Source organism: Abramis brama (genome assembly GCF_963993115.1).
Source record: "Abramis brama genome assembly, chromosome: 3".
Classification (NCBI taxonomy): domain Eukaryota; kingdom Metazoa; phylum Chordata; class Actinopteri; order Cypriniformes; family Leuciscidae; genus Abramis; species Abramis brama.
In genome coordinates, this window is record NC_139965.1 from 11559292 (window position 1) to 11579612 (window position 20321).

A 20321-nucleotide genomic window follows, 5' to 3' on the forward strand; every position below is an offset into this window, starting at 1 on the left:
TAAATAAACAAAGTAAAGTAATAAATGACAGTAAAGTACCCGGAGTAGAAAAAAAAACAACGTAACTTATGAGAATAGAAAACATTTTCCAAGTAAAATTTGACACATATATTATTTTTTCATCATAGCCTACACTAAAAAATGCTGGGTTGTTTAAACCAACGTTTGGGTCAAATATGGATGAACCCAACTATTGGTTTACATTTTTAAGCGGCTGGGCTTGTCCATTTTTTACCCAAACATGGGTTGAAACAACCCAGTATTTTTTTTAGAGTGTATAAAATGATATTTATACATGAAAATATACAGCAAGGACGAAAAGTAGTAGGCTACATTTGTGTGACTACAATTTTGAACCATCCCTTCAACTACCCGCGAGATTAGTACAACTTTCCTTTCGTATTTAAGTTGGTAAATGGGAAAAATAGTATCTAAATTAAAAACTGCAAAATCATACATGACCCACTAATTCAGAACCACTAGGTCACAGAGATTGTAATTACCTTACATCTGGAACGATGGAAGTGAAAAGTGTCCCGCGATGGACCGAATGGTGTTTGGGAATTATAGTAATCTCTTTTAAGCAATTTATATGGGTTAAATACCATTTTTTTTGTTAAAATATGTTTTAGTCAGTCTGTCTGTCGTCTGATGTCACTCGCACTCTTTGTCTCTCTCTCCTCTAGCGACACCCAGCGGTAATAAAGTGAAACGCAGGAGCGCGCCTGATCACGTGGGCTGCGTCTTCAAGACTTCCACTCGTGATTTCTGTCTCATTCGTAAGCTAAGTAACATATTTCAGTGTTTGTATGTTCACGTGTTCCTTTCTTTTATATATCATTCTCAATTAATTTTATTTTAGCCTACTGTTTGATAACCGCGGCAAAGAATGGCAATGGCAAAACAGTTGAGGAGATAAATTATTTTTGTTTTATTATTTGATTTAATATTTTTGTACACATTTTTTTTATATTATTATTTTATTTTGACTCGACTTGGCTAGGATACTATTTTCAGTCTGTGTGTCTGCGCACGTATAGTGACAGAAGAGTTTGTGTCGCGTGGGGAAAGTTGCGCGAGGAGCTCCAGTGCGCGTGAATCAGAATGTGATGAACACGGAGGATCATTTAATGATATCAAACTCATCATATCACATGAACAAGGATCATCTCATCAGATCAAACACATCATCACCAGCCCCGGTCCTGCTGAACCGATCAAACGATGTTCAACCGAAAGCGCGCCTGAAATCACCAACCTGATGATGATGATGATGATGGACGCGAAGGTGAAGAACTATTAACGGAGAAGGTAAAGTTACTCATTCATATAGAGTATTTTCCTTCATGACATTGCCGTGTTTTGGACATGCACCATGCTAATACCTTGTTTAAATATTGCCTACTATGTTTCGTGATATTATGTGAAGTGTAGGCTATCTAGTCTTGTATTTTGGATTACCATGTTCATCATTCAGTACCATGGTATTACCACATGATATAGCACCACAGTACTTTCAGGATAGATAGATAGATAGACTAACAAAAAGTACCATGTGTGGTAGTACCATCATAACCTTTGAATCACTATGGTACTGTATATAAATACTGTATGATTAATCAGTACCATGGTACAGTATATGTTAAAATACCACATTATCATATGATCCCATCAGTGTCACATGATGCTTTCACGATATTTATTAATAATAAATGGATAGACAAGCAAAAGTAGGCTACTTAAAAGTATTACCATGCTTTTTTTATGTGTACAATGGCAATACAATGTTATTCTTTGAAGCAACTTATAGACTATAGTTACCATGGTATAGAGATATAGTATCCATTCAGTACCATAGTATTACTAACTGATGCGATCACTGTATTGTGGTACTTGTTTTGTAAGAGGTCAAATTTTATATTTTAAATCTGAAGCCATGATGTCTAAATTTACATACGAAGCATTGTGTGTTTTTTGTTTTGGTAGAATTTTCCTTCAATACAGCCTGTAAAGTTATAAGATGATGTTTGATGCAGACTGTATGTACAGTATGTTCATATAATCGATAGTTATTATCATGTGTGCTGGTATGATACCGTCGGGATCAGATGCAGTCAGTGTTGTTTCTCAGTCCACTTGCTTTTTGATCTCTGAAATGAGTTAAGTCGATCTCCACCTCAGGTGAACTATTCAGTTGTATATCGTCCATTATAAATGTTTATATTTATACATTTTGGTTTGGAAATCTTCCTTTTTTTTAGTATATGTACAGTAGGTTTGTTGCCTGGTGGTAGTTAGACAGAAAAACCACCACAGCTCTGAGCATCTTTGGCTGCGGGGGTGGCAGTGTGAAAAGTGTGGTGGTGAGCCTCCTGGGAGAACACACACACACACACACACACACACACACACACACATATACACACATGCAATCAGTCTGTTCACACTTGCAATGGCTTTGTTTCGCAGCACTTTGACTGATGGATGAAACTCATCTTGTTTTCCAGTGCTATAATAACCAGTCTATTAGAATGATGTCATTTGTTCTATCATGTCATAATCGCTCATTGTGAACACTATATATATATCCTGTTTGTCACTGATATAGCCAACATGCGTAACGCCCTCACCATTATTAGTTTTTTGGTGCGAACCTTCACTGTAGGACTTTCTTTCTCTCTTTTTTTTCCTTGTTTAATGCAATTTTGTCCTCACAAATTAGCAAGCATAAATGGCACTTGCAATGCAAATGATTTTAAGTTTATTATGAGTGCCCCTAATATGCTGTTTTAAAGGTTACTAATTTTGTTTTGGAGTCTCACAGTAGGTTTACAAAAAGGTAAAAAAAACACTTAAATTTTCTCATTATACACATTGCAACTTCAGCTTCTCTCTAAACCCCGCCTTTCCGAGAGCTTCCTCTGCTCTGATTGGTCAGACGGCCCAGTCTGTTGTGATTGGTCGACCTCTTACAGCAAATCTGAATTTCAGATCTTCCTCACTTCCTCCACTTGATGCACAGAGATACGAACAGTAACAATGGCGTCGTTTTACCGTATCAAATCTCCTCTTTTGGAAGTGCAGCAAAGAAAACGTCGTCTTCTCGACATGAACAACACGAACCAAACTCTTCCAGTCTCCGCTGCAACTGCAGTGTTTGAGGGCGGGGCAAACGAGACGTTGTTCTCCGGCAGCCAATGAAAACCATAGGCTGGCATTATGCAAATTTTTACAAATCTACATAGAATGAGTAGAGTAGAAAGTGAGACTGGATCGTTTCAGGATGTTCAGAATCGCTCTTTCTTTTAGGAGACAGAAACTCCATTTATCGTTCACTTTGATCTTTGAAACTTTGCAGACCTTTTACATTCACAAACAGCTTTATTACACACTACATGAAAGGATTTGAAAAAGCATAATAGGGGCTCTTTAATGAAATACAATCAAAGTCTCTTTGAATAAAAGCCTTAAACATAAATGTGAATGTGCACTAGAGAGTTTGGTGGAGGGGAAGATTTTCAGCGAGTCCCAGCTTAAGTTTTAGTCGGTTCCTGGTATGGTTTCAGAAAGTTCCCCTGGATGTGAGTCGTGTGTTCTAGGGCTGCACAATATATCGGAATTATCGGAATATCGCAAATATAACTATTAATAAACAGTAATTAGGAGTTTATTGTGGCAAAAGTTGTAGTTAATAGTGAGAATTGGACCCTAAACTAAAGTGTGACCCATTATGATATTACATTGTAATTATATATGTTTATATTTTTATATTATATGTATGTTGTTTATGTACATAATTCATATATAAATGTAAGCGGTGTAACAATATATCGCAATACAGAACGGCAACAATATGTATCGTGGATAGTGACTTTATGTATTGGGTATAGTTCACCCAAAATGAAAAATACTGTGTGAGAAAAAAGTTTTAGAGTCAGTACTACATTAAACTGCTATATATAATATTGAATATAATGTATAATAATGCAGTGGGGGAATATTTGTGTGTCCCGATAATGCCAAATGTCTGATGTTACCAGTAAAAACACATTATTTTAAATATACCTAGTCAGTGACAGAGTGCAAGCATGTTCGTCTATAATAATTCTGTATTTTCAGTTTCTGAATCATAAATATTTGTATTCTGGTGTCTCTATTGTCCTGTGCATTGGGCAAAATTTGTTAACCTTTTACCATATGTCTTGGAGTATCTCAATAATTTTGTATATTGAGTTCAGCATCGTGATATGTATTGAATCGTGACATGAGGGTATTGTTACAACCCTAATAAATGTATATTTAACGAGATACCATGAAATTTTGTAATAAAATATTGTGAAAGTGCATGTTATATTGTTCAATGTACAATTAAATCTAAATAAAAATATAGTATAATAAAAATACTAAATGTATTTATTTTATCGTTGTTTATTTATTATATTTTTATATAGTTTACAACATGTGTATTTTTATTATATGGAAAATATAAAAATATAATCAACAATATAATATACTGTTTATGTGCGTTATTTAATGTTAAAAGCGTGTAATGTGACTTTGAATATCATTTAGTGCTCCAGCTTTGTAGCTGTAAAAGCAACAATGGATAATTCACCTCAGATCTTGAAATTAAACAAATGGAAACAAGAACGTCCAAACTGTGAACAAACAAGTGTTATATTGTTTTAGTAACTCATCATGTATTTTAAATAATGTTTAAATGGTGTTATATCTGTGAATTTGATCATGTAGTCTGCTGCATTTTCTTGCGAGACTCCGCCCACACCCTGTTCTGATTGGCTGTGGGTTTTGATTGATTTCGACGCATCTCGCAGTCGCGTCGCTTCTGGTGTGGACAGGCAAATTGCTTGTCGCTGGAATCTTATAGCATCGCGTCTGGTTAGGACACGGTGTTAGGGTCCACAGATGAGACGGCAAGTTTTAAAGTTGACAGCAGAGAAACCCACTCACACATAGACGTATATAGCCTAATGCATGTTTTAAAAACATTTTTTTTTTAATATAAATGTATATTTATTTGCAACAGTTATGTTATTTCTGTCATGAGAACAGCTAATCAGCTGATAGACACCATGTTGCATTGTTATGGGAACATCCCCAGGTGAAGTTAATGAGGAAATTACAGGTTACAATTAAAGTGCGTTCAAAAGTGAGTGCCCCGCTCACTTTTGTTAGAAATATGCCCTTCTTCTGAAGCTCCGGAAGAAAACACGTGTTTTTTTTCTCTCTGGAGAAAACACGTGATACTCAATATACTCGAATGACTCGGTCCTCCATAATACTCATTTTCATAGCTCTTCATCTCTGTGTCATGTTTGTTTGCGTGCGTATCTGACTGAAAACTTCCGTCATCTGTTTTAATGAAGGGCAGCTTTATCTTCCGGCACCTCGGTGGGCAGCTGGCATTAGGACCCCTGATTTCACACATCCCACCTCATCTTATCCGTCACTTTAGGCCTGTTTTAGACACAAGCACAATTCGCCACGGCTGCGGTGTGTCATCATTCATCAGCCGCTTAAATACAGAATGACAGCATCACTGCACTAATAATGAAAATCCCATTCAGACACATTACAGTCAGATGACACGCGATCAATGAGAGATTTTAACGGTTAATAGTGCTCTTTAACTGAGTCGAACTGAGATGAGTTTGAGTTTAGTTTCAACTTAATTGAGTTCAGTTGAGCTGAGATGTTGTGTTAAAGAGTCTCTTCACCCAGATATCTTTGAGGTGTATTGACTTTCATTGTATAAGCACAAAAAATACTAGAGCATTTTATTCCCAAAATATTTCAAAACTTTTCTTTAATGTTTCACACAAGAAATAAAGTCATAGAGGTTTGGAATGACGTTGGTGAGTAAGTGATGACAAGTTTTCTTTTTTTGGGCGAACTACCGGTAACCTTTTTAATTGTGTTGAATTTAACCAAAGCTGTTTAAATAAATTGAATGAACATTTCAAATGAAATTTTGATTAAATTAATTCTAAATTAATAATACAATAACTATTTCCTTATATTTATTCAATGCATTCAGTAAGTCAATTAGTCTGTAGTATTTAGTATGTATGTATATATATATATATATATATATATTAGCATTGAATGTAAGTCTATAATATATTTATAATATAAAATAAATAGATACAAAATTATGTAGTCTATATATTTTAGCATTTCAGCTTGTATAAGTCTAAATATTATTTATATAATGCTAAATATATATATATATATATAATATAATATAATATATAAATAAAATATAATAAAAAAATAACATTGATAAATAATATATATATATATATATATATATATATATTTCTTAATTTTAGCATTGCTGTAAGTCTAATATATTTATAATGTAAAATAGATATATACAAAATTATGTATATATAAAATATATATAAATTAATTATTTATTGTGTTATATTCAAGTCTATATACTTTAGCATTTTAGCTTAATTAAGTCTAAATATAATAGCTTTATATAATGCTAAAACTAAGGTGTATATATATATATATATATATATATATATATATATATATATATATATATATATATACACATATATATATACAGTGAGGAAAATAAGTATTTGAACACCCTGCTATTTTTAAGTTCTCCCACTTAGAAATCATGGAGGGGGTCTGAAATTGTCATCGTAGGTGCATGTCCACTGTGAGAGACATAATCTAAAAAAAAAAATCCAGAAATCACGATGTATGATTTTTTAACTATTTATTTAGCCCACTCCTCCACACAGATCTTCTCTAGATCAGTCAGGTTTCTGGGCTGTCGCTGAGAAACACGGAGTTTGAGCTCCCTCCAAAGATTCTCTACTGGGTTTAGGTCTGGAGACTGGCTAGGCCACGCCAGAACCTTGATATGCTTCTTACAGAGCCACTCCTTGGTTATCCTGGCTGTGTGCTTCGGGTCATTGTCATGTTGGAAGACCCAGCCTCGACCCATCTTCAATGCTCTAACTGAGGGAAGGAGGTTGTTCCCCAAAATCTTGCAATACATGGCCCCGGTCATCCTCTCCTTAATACAGTGCAGTCGCCCTGTCCCATGTGCAGAAAAACACCCCCAAAGCATGATGCTACCACCCCCATGCTTCACAGTAGGGATGGTGTTCTTGGGGTGGTACTCATCATTCTTCTTCCTCCAAACACGTTTAGTGGAATTATGACCAAAAAGTTCTATTTTGGTCTCATCTGACCACATGACTTTCTCCCATGACTCTTCTGGATCATCCAAATGGTCATTGGCAAACTTAAGACGGGCCTTGACATGTGCTGGTTTAAGCAGGGGAACCTTCCGTGCCATGCATGATTTCAAACCATGATGTCTTAGTGTATTACCAACAATAACCTTGGAAACGGTGGTCCCAGCTCTTTTCAGGTCATTGATCAGCTCCTCCCGTGTAGTTCTGGGCTGATTTCTCACCTTTCTTAGGATCATTGAGACCCCACGAGGTGAGATCTTGCATGGAGCCCCAGTCCGAGGGAGATTGACAGTCATGTTTAGCTTCTTCCATTTTCTAATGATTGCTCCAACAGTGGACCTTTTTTCACCAAGCTGCTTGGCAATTTCCCCGTAGCCCTTTCCAGCCTTGTGGAGGTGTACAATTTTGTCTCTAGTGTCTTTGGACAGCTCTTTGGTCTTGGCCATGTTAGTAGTTGGATTCTTACTGATTGTATGGGGTGGACAGGTGTCTTTATGCAGCTAACGACCTCAAACAGGTGCATCTAATTTAGGATAATAAATGGAGTGGAGGTGGACATTTTAAAGGCAGACTAACAGGTCTTTGAGGGTCAGAATTCTCGCTGATAGACAGGTGTTCAAATACTTATTTGCAGCTGTATCATACAAATAAATAGTTAAAAAATCATATATTGTGATTTATGGATTTTTTTTTTAGATTATGTCTCTCACAGTGGACATGCACCTACAATGACAATTTCAGACCCCTCCATGATTTCCAAATGGGAGAACTTGCAAAATAGCAGGGTGTTCAAATACTTATTTTCCTCACTGTATATATAAACTAAGGAATCTTAAGGCACTAAGGCACTTCTACAGCATTTATCTGTGTTAATGTTAATTTCAACATTTACTAATACATTATTAAAATCAGTTGTAGGCTATTTGTTAACATTAGTTAATGCACTGTGAACTAACATGATTTTTTGGCACAAGATCAGGTTCTGGAGTGATTCAGTGTGACATTTGTCCAACATTTCCTTCTCAAAATCTGGCCTGCCACTATCATAAGCAACCGGATCTCATCCTGAAACTTTCTGGGTCTGATCTCCATTATTCTGACAGCTGAAGATGCACTTCTCCTCCTCTGCAAGGCTTCCTGTCTTTCCTCACTTCCTCTACTCTCTCTCTCGTTTCTGTCCCTGGAGATGTTTCTCAGCAGGCTTTTGCTGCGACTCGTGTTTAGTCTCCCACACTTCGGCTTCATGAAACCATCTCTGTGTGTCTCTCTAACTCCTCGTCCTCTCTTTCTCTCCATCGCTGTGCTTGTTACTGGAAATGTTGAGAGCTGTCTGACAGACTGTCCTCATGTCACTGAAGTTCACTTCTTCATTTACGCAGAGACCACCTGCTCCACGGCTTACTAGTTTTGTGTTTCACAGTGGCCTCCAAAAGTATCTGGATTCTTCCTTTTAAAGAATAATTAAAATGAAATTGCATTGCAAAAAATCAATCTGAGCTCTTCTCAGAATCTTCTCTTCTGCTGTAACTCTCAAATCTAATTTACAGTCAAACTTCCTTAAAGGGAGAGTACACTCAAAAATGAATATTCTGTTATTTACTCATTCTCATTCTTTTCAAAATTCTGTTTCTGAAGGATCATGTGACACTGAAGACTGGAGTAATGATGCTGAAAATATAGCTTTGATCGCAGGAATAAATTACATTTTACTATTCACAGAAAACACATCTTAAAGGAGCTATATGTAGAATTCAGAAACCCTTGTTATTAGCGACACCGGTGGCCGGTATGTGAACTGCAGCAAGCACCTTATTGCTCGTGCATGAGAGACTGAACGTGATTCAATACGCCGATATGCACACGGCGAAGGTCTTTTTCATTCTTCGCTTAGATGTAAAAAATAAGTCGTAAATACCTTTCCTGTGATATACTGTTGGCGAACATCCAGACGCCGCCCACACTGTTGAGAGCGATGTTTAGATGAATATGTAAATGTGCTGCTCTTTCCTCTCAATAACAAAATAAACTACAAAAATGCCAGTGGTGAGGAAACAGCAGTTCAGAAAGCATCTGATCATAACGATGTGGAAATATTTGCACCTGCTCTGCGATTCACCGGCATCATGCCGACAGATGAGGTTTTTAAAATTACACTGTTATGATAGTTTGATTATAAAGTGTATTTGAGACTACAGACTAGATCTGGCTATGTGAGACTATAGTTTGAATGAATCCCTTTTTTTTGCATGACATATTGACGTTACAGTACAGAATGGCTCTATCAGCATTATCCTGAACGGAAGAGAGGCTCTCAGGAGTGCTTGTGAACGTCAGATCCTTTTGATTTTCACAGCAAAAACGACCCAGTCCTTCACATAAAAATTTTGTCTACATGCTTTCATTGACAACCTAGGAAGTCGGGGAAGGTACATTCAGTCATTCACGTTAGTGCTCTGCTAACGTATGCACTGTTATTGATACAGTTCCCGCATGTGCACCGCAATAAATTAGAAATATACACATGGGTTTGTTGATGGACATACTCTTGTTAATGCTGATGATGAGGAATTACAGCTGAAACATCTCATAATGTACCTCAAACTGAGTAGCGCATCACTGAGAAACGTCCTGCTCAAGTCGTCATAACTAGTTCTTCCAATGTTTCATCATCGGACTCGCGCTCGGATTGATATGGTAAACTCGACGTCATCGTTACTGTCTTTACAGTGTGTACAATCGCTGAGGACTGAGGAAGACTGAAGTTCAGTTATAGTAATGGGTGTTTTGTTCCCGACAAGAGCTGTAGGCGGTAGACCAATCACAACAGACTGGGCCAATCAGAGCAGAGTAGACCAATCACAACAGACTGGGCCAATCAGAGCAGAGTAGACCAATCACAACAGACTGGACCAATCACAACAGACTGGGCCAATCAGAGTAGACTGGGCCAATCAGAGCAGAGTAGACCAATCACAACAGACTGGGCCAATCAGAGCAGAGTAGACCAATCACAGCAGACTGGACCAATCAGAGCAGAGTAAACCAATCACAACAGACTGGGCCAATCAGAGCTGAGTAGACCAATCACAACAGACTGGACCAATCAGAGCAGAGTAAACCAATCACAACAGACTGGGCCAATCAGAGCAGACTGGGCCAATCAGAGCAGAGTAGACCAGTCACAACAGACTGGGTCATCTAACCAATCAGAGCAGAGTAGACCAATCACAACAGACTGGGCCAATCAGAGTAGACTGGGCCAATCAGAGCAGAGTAGACCAGTCACAACAGACTGGGCCAATCAGAGTAGACTGGGCCAATCAGAGCAGAGTAGACCAGTCACAACAGACTGGGTCATCTAACCAATCAGAGCAGAGTAGACCAATCACAACAGACTGGGCCAATCAGAGTAGACTGGGCCAATCAGAGCAGAGTAGACCAGTCACAACAGACTGGGCCAATCAGAGTAGACTGGGCCAATCAGAGCAGAGTAGACCAGTCACAACAGACTGGGCCAATCAGAGTAGACTGGGCCAATCAGAGCAGAGTAGACCAGTCACAACAGACTGGGTCATATGACCAATCAGAGCAGAGTAGACCAATCACAACAGACTGGACCAATCAGAGCAGAGTAGACCAATCACAACAGACTGGACCAATAAGCCTATGTCACGGAAAAATTTAAGACCGGAAGTACGTCTTTTAGTAGGGATACGGCTCTTCCGGTTAGCTTTTTACAATGGCGAAGTCCGATAGATACCGCTGGACCAAATCTCTCCGCAACCTGCCTGAAGTCACATATGACGATGTGGTTCGGATGGTAAATGAAAACTCTCAAGTGGAAAAGCGTGAAAGCTGAGGTATGGCTGTCTACGTCCTGACGCAGAGCAACCCGGTACACTACAACAACAGCGGCGGGCCGTTAGCCAGTAAGGTAAATGTTTCTATGGTAACAGCGAGTTGGACCAATCAGCAGACGTTGCTGCTACGCTTAGGATTGTGGGTAGTGTAGTTTTTTTCATAAGATCGCGGATAAAACATGTTTTTCTTAAAACAAGGTTGATTTCATACGAACTTATAGCTTCTACAGGAGCAAAAACCTTCGTTTCACAACCTCATAGCTCGTGGTCAGTCTACCTCGGATGGTTTAGACATTATGGCTGATAATCTAAATCCTTATCGAGAAATACTGTTGACCGGAAGTTCTGAATCCCTACTCCGCGTTCCAGAAGCAGGAAGTGTGACATAGGCCTATCACAACAGACTGGGCCAATCAGAGCAGAGTAGACCAATCACAACAGACTGGGTAATCTGACCAATCAGAGCAGAGTAGACCAATCACAACAGACTGGACCAATCAGAGCAGAGTAGACCAATCACAACAGACTGGACCAATCAGAACAGAGTAGACCAATCACAACAGACTGGACCAATCACAACAAACTGAGCCAATCAGAGCAGAGTAGACCAGTCACAACAGACTGGGTCATCTGACCAATCAGAGCAGAGTAGACCAATCACAACAGACTGGACCAATCAGAGCAGAGCACAGTAGCTCTCGGAAAGGAGGGATTTTGGGAGACTGATTTATCCGAAAAGTCATTTGAGAATCATTGAAAAATGTGGTGATGTGCAATCTATATTATGAGAAAATGAAACTGTTTTTTTTACCTTTGATAAATGTAAACCTGTTGTGTAGACACAATGAAGTTTATCGGAGTATGTTTTACGGACTTTCTGCTGCAAAAAAATAAAATAAATTCAGTGTGTTACTTGCCATTACTTTGTAGTTATTTGTGAAATTTACCACCAATTTCTGAGTAAGAATTATTTTTCAAAAAGTGAATCATACACCAAAAATCATAAATCAGATTTCCTTTAATAATATCTCTGTTGTTAAAAGCTCACAGTAATCTCACTTGCATTTGCTTTAGAGAGATCTAAAAAAAAAATGTCTCAACCTGAAGAGCAATTAAAAACTCGTATTCAGAAGGCATCGAATCTTGAAACTGCACTTTTATGTGCTGATAAAAATGCACGACTTCCTTGATTCATAATTATAATCCTCCTGAACTCAGACTCAGAAATAGCCTTGTGAAGAAAAGAAAAAAAGTTCTTCAAGAGGAGAAACCTGCTTAAATCAAACTCATTCCCTCTTTTTTCTCTTTTCACTTTCCTCTTCTCGTGTTTCTCCCTGTATGATGCTTAATTGCATAACTCTGTGTGTGTGTGTGTGTGTGTGTGTGTGTGTGTGTGTGTGTGTGTGTGTGTGTGTGTGTGTGTGTGTGTGTAGGCTGTTCAGGGCTTTATGTAAGGAGGCCTACGCTGCAGTCGGACATCATCTGTCTCTCCTCAGATGTTTTCTGGTTAGGGTTTGCGGTGTGAAGGTTTCTGACCCGTCAGTGTTGTGTGTGTGCTGATGGCACTCGCTCTCAGATTCTCTCGCAGTGGTTTAGTGCTTGTGTTTGTGGGTGGGAAAGTCATCCGGGCCGATGATGTGATGTTTATGTAATAAAGCCTCAGATGGGTGTTATACTGTAGGCCTACAATGTCCACACTGAATAAACAAAGCAGTGCTGAGGTATAATAGCTGCGATTGTGCTGCTGAATGGTGTCGGTATGATATATTGGGATGCCAGTCAAACCATTGAACTGCTTTCCTCAGTTTCCTCACACTCAATGTCTGAAGGTCAAGAATGTTTTTTTTATTTTTTATTATTGTATCTCAACGTTTTTGAGGGGAAAAAGCAGCATAGCAGGATGGAAATGTCAAGGTTTATGACTCAGTGTGTGTTTTTGAAAGAAGCCTTTTATGCTCACCAAGGCTGCATTTATTTGATCAATAAAACAGTAATATTGTGAAATATTATTACAACTTAAAATAACTGTTTTCTATTTGAATATATTGTAAAATGTAATTTATTCCTGTGATCAAAGCTGAATTTTCAGCATCATTACTCCAGTCTTCAGAGTCACATGATCCAAAATCATTCTAATATGATGATTTTCTGCTCAAGAAACATTTCTGATTATTTTCAAGTATTATATATGTATTATAAGTATTATCTATGTATTATAAGTCCTATGTACAAGTTCTTTAAGTCTGTATTTCTATGGGTGATAAATATAGGAAAAAATATATATATATTAAAGAACATTTTTTTTTTTTTCTTTTTTTTTTTTTTTTGCTCAGCCATCAGATGTTCCTGCCAGGACATTTAACCACAAAACATTTTTACTGTAATAGAGTTCAATTCTGTTCATTTATCATTTTATTCACAAGGCACACATACTGAGCGAGTCACCCAGAAATTATAATTTGATGTGCTAATTAATTCCTGGCATTTTTAGGTCTTCTGGGAATTACCAATAAAGAAAACATGCATGGCCAACACAATTCATCTATTGATGTATGTTAACACTAACAAACTCTGATTGTGTGTGTGTGTGTGTGTGTCTATATGAGTGAGTGAGTGTCTGTGCGAGTGAGTGAGTGTCTGTGCGAGTGAGTGAGTGTCTGTGCGAGTGAGTGAGTGAGTGAGTGTCTGTGCGAGTGAGTGAGTGAGTGAGCGAGTGAGTGAGTGAGTGAGTGTCTGCGAGTGAGTGAGTGAGTGTCTGTGCGAGTGAGTGAGTGAGTGAGCGAGTGAGTGAGTGAGTGAGTGAGTGTCTGCGAGTGAGTGAGTGAGTGAGTGAGTGTCTGTGCGAGTGAGTGAGTGAGTGAGCGAGTGAGTGAGTGAGTGAGTGAGTGTCTGCGAGTGAGTGAGTGAGTGTCTGCGAGTGAGTGAGTGAGTGTCTGTGCGAGTGAGTGAGTGTCTGTGCGAGTGAGTGAGTGAGTGAGTGAGCGAGTGAGTGAGTGAGTGAGTGAGTGAGTGAGTGTCTGCGAGTGAGTGAGTGAGTGAGTGTCTGTGCGAGTGAGTGAGTGAGTGAGTGTCTGCGAGTGAGTGAGTGAGCGAGTGAGTGAGTGTCTGTGCGAGTGAGTGAGTGTGCGAGTGAGTGAGTGAGTGTCTGTGCGAGTGAGTGAGTGAGTGTCTGCGAGTGAGTGAGTGAGTGAATGTGCATGTGTGAGTGTTTGTGTCTGTGTGTGTGTGTGTGTGTGCTTGGCAAACCTCTCTGTACTTGCTCTGTAAATTCTGTAGAGACACTCGACACAAGAATGCAATTACATGCACATTTATGTTTTTTGGAAGCTGCTTATCTACAAAACCAGTGAGTGTAGATTGTGCTTGTGACAAAAGGGTGAAAGCCCATCACTAAAACCAACCCTCAATCAGCTCTAGCACAGTTTCAGCAGCTACGTGGTTACTTTCATGTCATCAATGGGCTTTCTTCATTGTGAAGCGTGTAAAACACAGCTGAATCCACCTGTCTGACGATGAGAACGGTGTGAGTAGGGGATGTGGGCTTCAAAAACTAGATAAAAATATCGCAAAGAGCCCTGATTGTGCCGGAGAGCTCTCTGACACCGCTAGAGAGAGAAAGGGCACGAGAACCAGGAATTAAAAAACATCCTCTCTACTTTGCCAACAGTTCCTTGCCTTTTTAAGCGCAGTCTGCCTTGTGTGTGTGCGTGTGTTTCGGTGAGTAGGTGTCCGTGGATGAGTGGGACTGCCTGGTAGGACGTGTAGGCATCTGTTGCCATGACAACCATCTGCTGTTATGCATAAGCATCCTCTCGGGCTGCCCACACAGTGTCATCGCAGCGAGATCGAGAGCGAGCGAGCGTTTGAAGCAGTGACTGCCGCACGGTTCATTGTCTGCGTGTTTCATGTAGGCCCAGACAGAATCTGCAAACAGGGTAAAACATGTTAAACTGAGTGGAGAGAACTGTAGGTAACTGAAAGCAGTATCACAAGTGTTTAATAAATATAATATATTGGGAACAGTTTAGAATAAAATTAGAGATGCTTGACATTAAAAGCTTGACTGTGACTAGTGGTTTTCCAAAGTACAAGCCACTCAGCATTTTCACTGGCCACAATTTTGACATCGATACCATGGGGAAAAAATGGCATATAGATATTTTTAATATTATCTCATAATTTGACAACCGGTATATTAGGCTTCTGTCACTTCAAGCGCTAATGCACCGACTCAATATACTGATACACGTGCGTTTTCTTTCTCAACTGTTTACGTTCACTTAAAACATAACTGTGTTTATGTGAATACTCTTTTTGGTCTTTTTTTGTGTGTATTTGAATTCCGTTCTCAGTTTAGTAATGAGAGGCAGCTTTATGTGAGTGTACTTTGGGTGTTTAAGCACAAAATCTGCGGGAATGAGTAAAATTATGTGCAATTTGCACAATCCCACGCTGAAATTCAAGCCCTGTAACCAACAATATTTATCCGGAGCAAATGAAGCGAGTGAGTGAGGAGAGGCTGGTTTGTGTGTCACTCGCTAATGTTAACAAATGGAACCGTACTGTAAAGTCTTACCAATATATTTAATAAGCATAGAAATTTGCGAATGTCAGACTTTCTGTGAGCTCAGATACCTTGTTGGCCTGGTTTTGTGTTTGTTGACCCCTGTCCTCTGCGTCGTAGATGGACGCGTCTCTCCAGAGGAGTTTAAGTGTTTTGGATCGTCTTCTCCTCACACACTCCATATGGTTGCAGCTGTCAATCAACCCTGACTCCGCCCACCAGATCCTGCAGCGAGAGATAGTCGGGGTGAGAGAATCCCAACCGCCACTTGAAATCAAATCATCATGTTTTTCACTATTGCTCACAATATAAGTCGTAATTACAGTTATCATGCAGTGATGTATCTCTGTATAACTTTGCCTGCGTAACAATAGCCAGTAAGACTGATGTAATTAGCAGCTAATCAACCAATTACACTTCAAATAAACACAGAGGCAGTCTGTTGCATTACATTCATATGGTTCTTACTTTATTGGATCAATTTTTTCTTTTTATAAATTTTGTCAATTTTCTTAGAAGAAGCACTTTTGAACAACTTTTTATTTTTATTTTGCAATCACCCCTCGCCACAATACTGTGTACTTGATTCTGACTTCTCAATAATGGTTTCATTTTATTATACATATTCAACTTTATTGTTGTATATAATAATTGGACATATGTATAATATTGTACAATTTCATTTTATATTTTATCATATCTATCTAATAAAGGGGTTAATGAACTCTGTATCTTCCCTCTTTGTCCATAGACGTTTCTGGTGTGTAAGTGTAGCGCCTCCCACAGGAAGGTTCTGTGTGTGCGAGTGCAGGAGGGAGGTGTGTCACAGTATCCCATCCGTGAGGAAGACTCCAGTGAGTTTAACACGTCACGCATACACACACTTTAGCTTAGTTTTAAGACTGAGCTTATGCTATTTTTTATCCATTAAGCCTAACACATTAACCTTGGGTCCCCACAACATATATTTGTTGTCATATTGTGCTAGTAAGTCAATTATGGTTACTATAGATTAATGCAAATCCATAACAACTGGTATTTAACTGGTATCTTATTTAGTCTATTTTTGGTTCTTCATATTTTTAGTCACCGGTATTATAGCAAAACTTGACATGCATTTTATATGGTAGCCTCCCAGCTAATTTGTTTTTTTTGCTCTAGTTATGTTTTCAGTAAATAAATAAAGTTTTATATTTGAAAATGTTTAGTGATAGAACATTATCCCCTAACATTCTTATGAAGGTTTAAGCGGGAAGTTTCCCAGCCGGCACTGGACATGGTCAGCTTCACAAACATTACCTGCTTCACTTATTACTAACCAGTTTGACTTTATTTCTGTCATACGTCTACAGAAGTTCTTATTGAGAGTTAACAGAGGTTTAGATGTTGATGATTTATTGAAAATGTTTCATTTGAATTCACCATTGTGGTGATCAGTGTTTGCTTTAGTTGGGCTATTGACCCTTGACTTTTTAACATTAGTTTTTCTCTGGCTGTTGTAAATGTGTGTTTATAAAACAGTTGTTATGGTGAAAAAGACAAGAGAAAATATGATCAACAAACAATTTTATCACTAAAGATTTTAGTTCTGAATGTTATTCTACCTTTTTGGAAAACGTTCTGGGAACGAAAACAAAACCTGCCGCTGAAAACTTTACTAGAACAAAACAATGTCTAACTGGCCTACTCCTAAATGAGACCAGCTCACACAGTTTCATGATTAATAAACAGCTAAGGCTGGTAAACCTGGTTTTATGTCTGGTAACATTTTTATATCTTAAATTCTTACATCTGCTTTGTCACCATTTAGCGTTTTCTCTAGAAAGTTCTGCCTTGAGCTTCCCTGATCTCTGCAGACTAGTGGCATTTTACACTATTAGCAGGTATGTCAAACCAACAAACATTATAGGATTCATGTACATTAAACAAGTGTTTTATCTATAATGTATTATGTAATTTATGCTAATTGTGTATGTGTTCAACAGAGATGTATTACCTTTCCCACTGGATCTCCCAGAAGCAATTATACAGGCCACAACACACACCCAGCTGGAAAGCATTTCGCATCTGGGCTTAGGCAAGAATACTTGTTTTTCACGACCATTTCCACCCCCTTACCGACCCTTCAAACTAAACTAGCCTTTTTGCTACTGTACCTTTAACAGTTATATGTAAACACCCACTTAGTATCCTTAACACCCTCTTATATTCAGATGCAGCGCTTTTCAATGCTTACACCAACCTGCAGGTTTGCGGTTTTATCCACTTTAGTATTTAATTGTCCTTTCCTTCTATAACAGCCCCTTTACAAAGTTAGCATGTCCTTGTGACTGGATCACAAAATCAGTTAGCACTGAAATGTGCTGCTAAAACTCAGGGATATTGTTTAACTGTTTTCCCACCAACATCTGCCAGCCACCACCAGTGTTTTGATAACTTTCACAAAAACGTCATAGCCCCTAGAATCTGAACATGCAATATATAATAATTTGGGTTTTTTTGTTTTTTTTTACCTTCATGCATTCTTTTTTTTTTTTTATCAACACTTGAATGTGTGTAAGTTTCATAAAAATGCAACATTTTGAACAAAAGGCTGAGAAACTTGTGTGTTTTTTTCCACAAAGACTAAAACTTGCATAAGCAATGCCTTTATCGCTTGTTTCTGCTCCTTTTTTTTTGTCTGTGTTTTGATCCAGATATTCTGTACTCATTCAGAGGATGCGTAATCAATAAATATATATTATTGGTGCTGGAAACAAGAGTGACAGACTTTCCCAACATCTTACTCTGATTATTAGTTAAATTCCAACTAGCATATACCAGCTGGCTAAGCAAAATCAGCTAGCATGCCAAATAGCATCCTTATCAAACCATAACTGGCCAGGCCAAGTCACCAAATAGATGTTGTTTCAGGAAGTTGTAAAAGTTGTGATGTTATGTTTTCATGTTACATTGAAAGCTTTCATTTCAATAGATCTAAAAGCTATGACTACTCTACAATTCTTAGCTCTAAAAGGTTCATGTGCAATTGTGTTTTCCACTTAATTTTCACTCTTTGCAACCTTCCATGGCTCTTTCAGAGTTCTGGAGCTCTCAGATGTCCCCTGGCCTTCCTAACGGTCCCCCTCCGCCCTCAGCGCCCCACCGGACATCCAGATTGATCAGCCCATGTTTTGTCAATCCCCTGTTCCTTCAGCCTCCCCAACCCAGCAGAACCGCCTCACACAAACGCCACCGCTTCAAACGCAGCCTCAGGGTCCGTGTGTCCAATGAAACCTCTCTCAGCCTGTCAGGTGGAGAGTCGGAGCTAACCCAGGGAGAGGCACACGTACAAATTGCCAACCAGGGCGGCCCAAAACGCACAGGAGGATTGAGCGTGCTCAGGAGGACTCCGGCACTCACTCCCACTTCAGTAGAGGAGGACGAACAGATGTTGGGACAGATACCACCCGTAAGTATGTGGACCCTTGGCTGACTGAGTTTATTTCTAGTAGGGCATACTTCTGAACCAACATACTTGCTGGTCCTGGAAAACATTAGGTTTAGGTTTTGGCTAAAGGTGGAGATTAGGACAGGCGTGTCCAGTCCTGCTCCTGGAAGGGAATTTAGCTCCAATAAACCTGCCTGGAAGTTTTAGTGCTCTTGATTAGCTTGTTTAGGTGTGTCTAATTAGAGTTAGAGCTAAACTCTGCTAGAAGGTGGACCTCCAGAAGCAGGATTGGACACAGCTGGATTGGGATCTCTAAACCAGTGGTTCCCAAACCTGTCCTGGAGTACCGAATCAGGTGTGTTTGATTAGGGAGACAAAGAAAACGCGCAGTGTTGGGGGGTACTCCAGGACAGGTTTGGGAACCATTGCTCTAAACAACATAATCAATTTAAGATTTCCCTCTGACTTTTGGTCTTGTTGATGGTTAAAGTTGGGGTTGAGCTTAGGGTTGGCACATTTAATTGGCTAAATCAGTCACCATACCCATGTGACTTTCCATGCTTTTTGATAGTAGGACACATTTCTGGATCAGTGTTCTTGTTCGTACTGGACCAATCATCCAGTTAGATTTTAGGTATTTGTAAGAGGTTATACAAGAGGTGTCCAATCCTGCTCCTGGAGGGCTTCATTCCTGCAGAATTTAGCTCTAGACCTAATTAAACACACCTGAACCACTTAATCAAGGTCTTCAGGATCACTAGAAACTTTCAGACAAGTGTGTTAGAGCTAAACTCTGCAGGAAAGTGGCCCTCCAGGAGCAGGATTGGACATGCCTCATTTAGGCTTTGGGATGGGATATGACATTAGTCAATCATGCTCCTGGAGGGCTACTTTTCTGCAGACTTCAGTTCTATCTGTTAATTTTCAAGTAATCCTGAACAGCATGATTAGCTGGTTCAGGTGTGTTTGATTTGGGTTGGTGCTAAACTACCGGATGGTAGCCCTCCTGGAGCACCGTTGGCTACCCCTGGCATATGGGGTCGAACAAAATTCTTATCAACCCCTCATTTCCCTGTCAGGTTAAGGCTAGGTAATAGTTCTAGGCATATGGGAAGGGTTATGAGTGTCTTCGATGTACAATAACATTTCAGGGGGCCAACAAAAAATGTAACAGGAGCACATCCTACTTGGCTAAATCATGGTCTCCACACAACTGTGCT

At 39.0% G+C, this 20321-nt stretch overlaps 1 protein-coding gene across 1 annotated transcript in view; it reads left to right on the forward strand.

Annotated features, from left to right (window-relative positions):
* Positions 1 to 945: 945 nt before the first annotated feature.
* Positions 946 to 20321, forward strand: part of rin1b (Ras and Rab interactor 1b) — a 30293-nt gene continuing 10917 nt past the window's right edge. Inside the window, exons 1-6 of the mRNA XM_084109134.1 lie at positions 946 to 1311; positions 15792 to 15917; positions 16423 to 16525; positions 17482 to 17554; positions 17657 to 17748; positions 18752 to 19122. Coding sequence (XP_083965260.1) covers positions 15792 to 15917; positions 16423 to 16525; positions 17482 to 17554; positions 17657 to 17748; positions 18752 to 19122 — 765 coding nt within the window. The 5' untranslated portion in view covers positions 946 to 1311. The remainder of the gene's footprint in view (positions 1312 to 15791; positions 15918 to 16422; positions 16526 to 17481; positions 17555 to 17656; positions 17749 to 18751; positions 19123 to 20321) is intronic.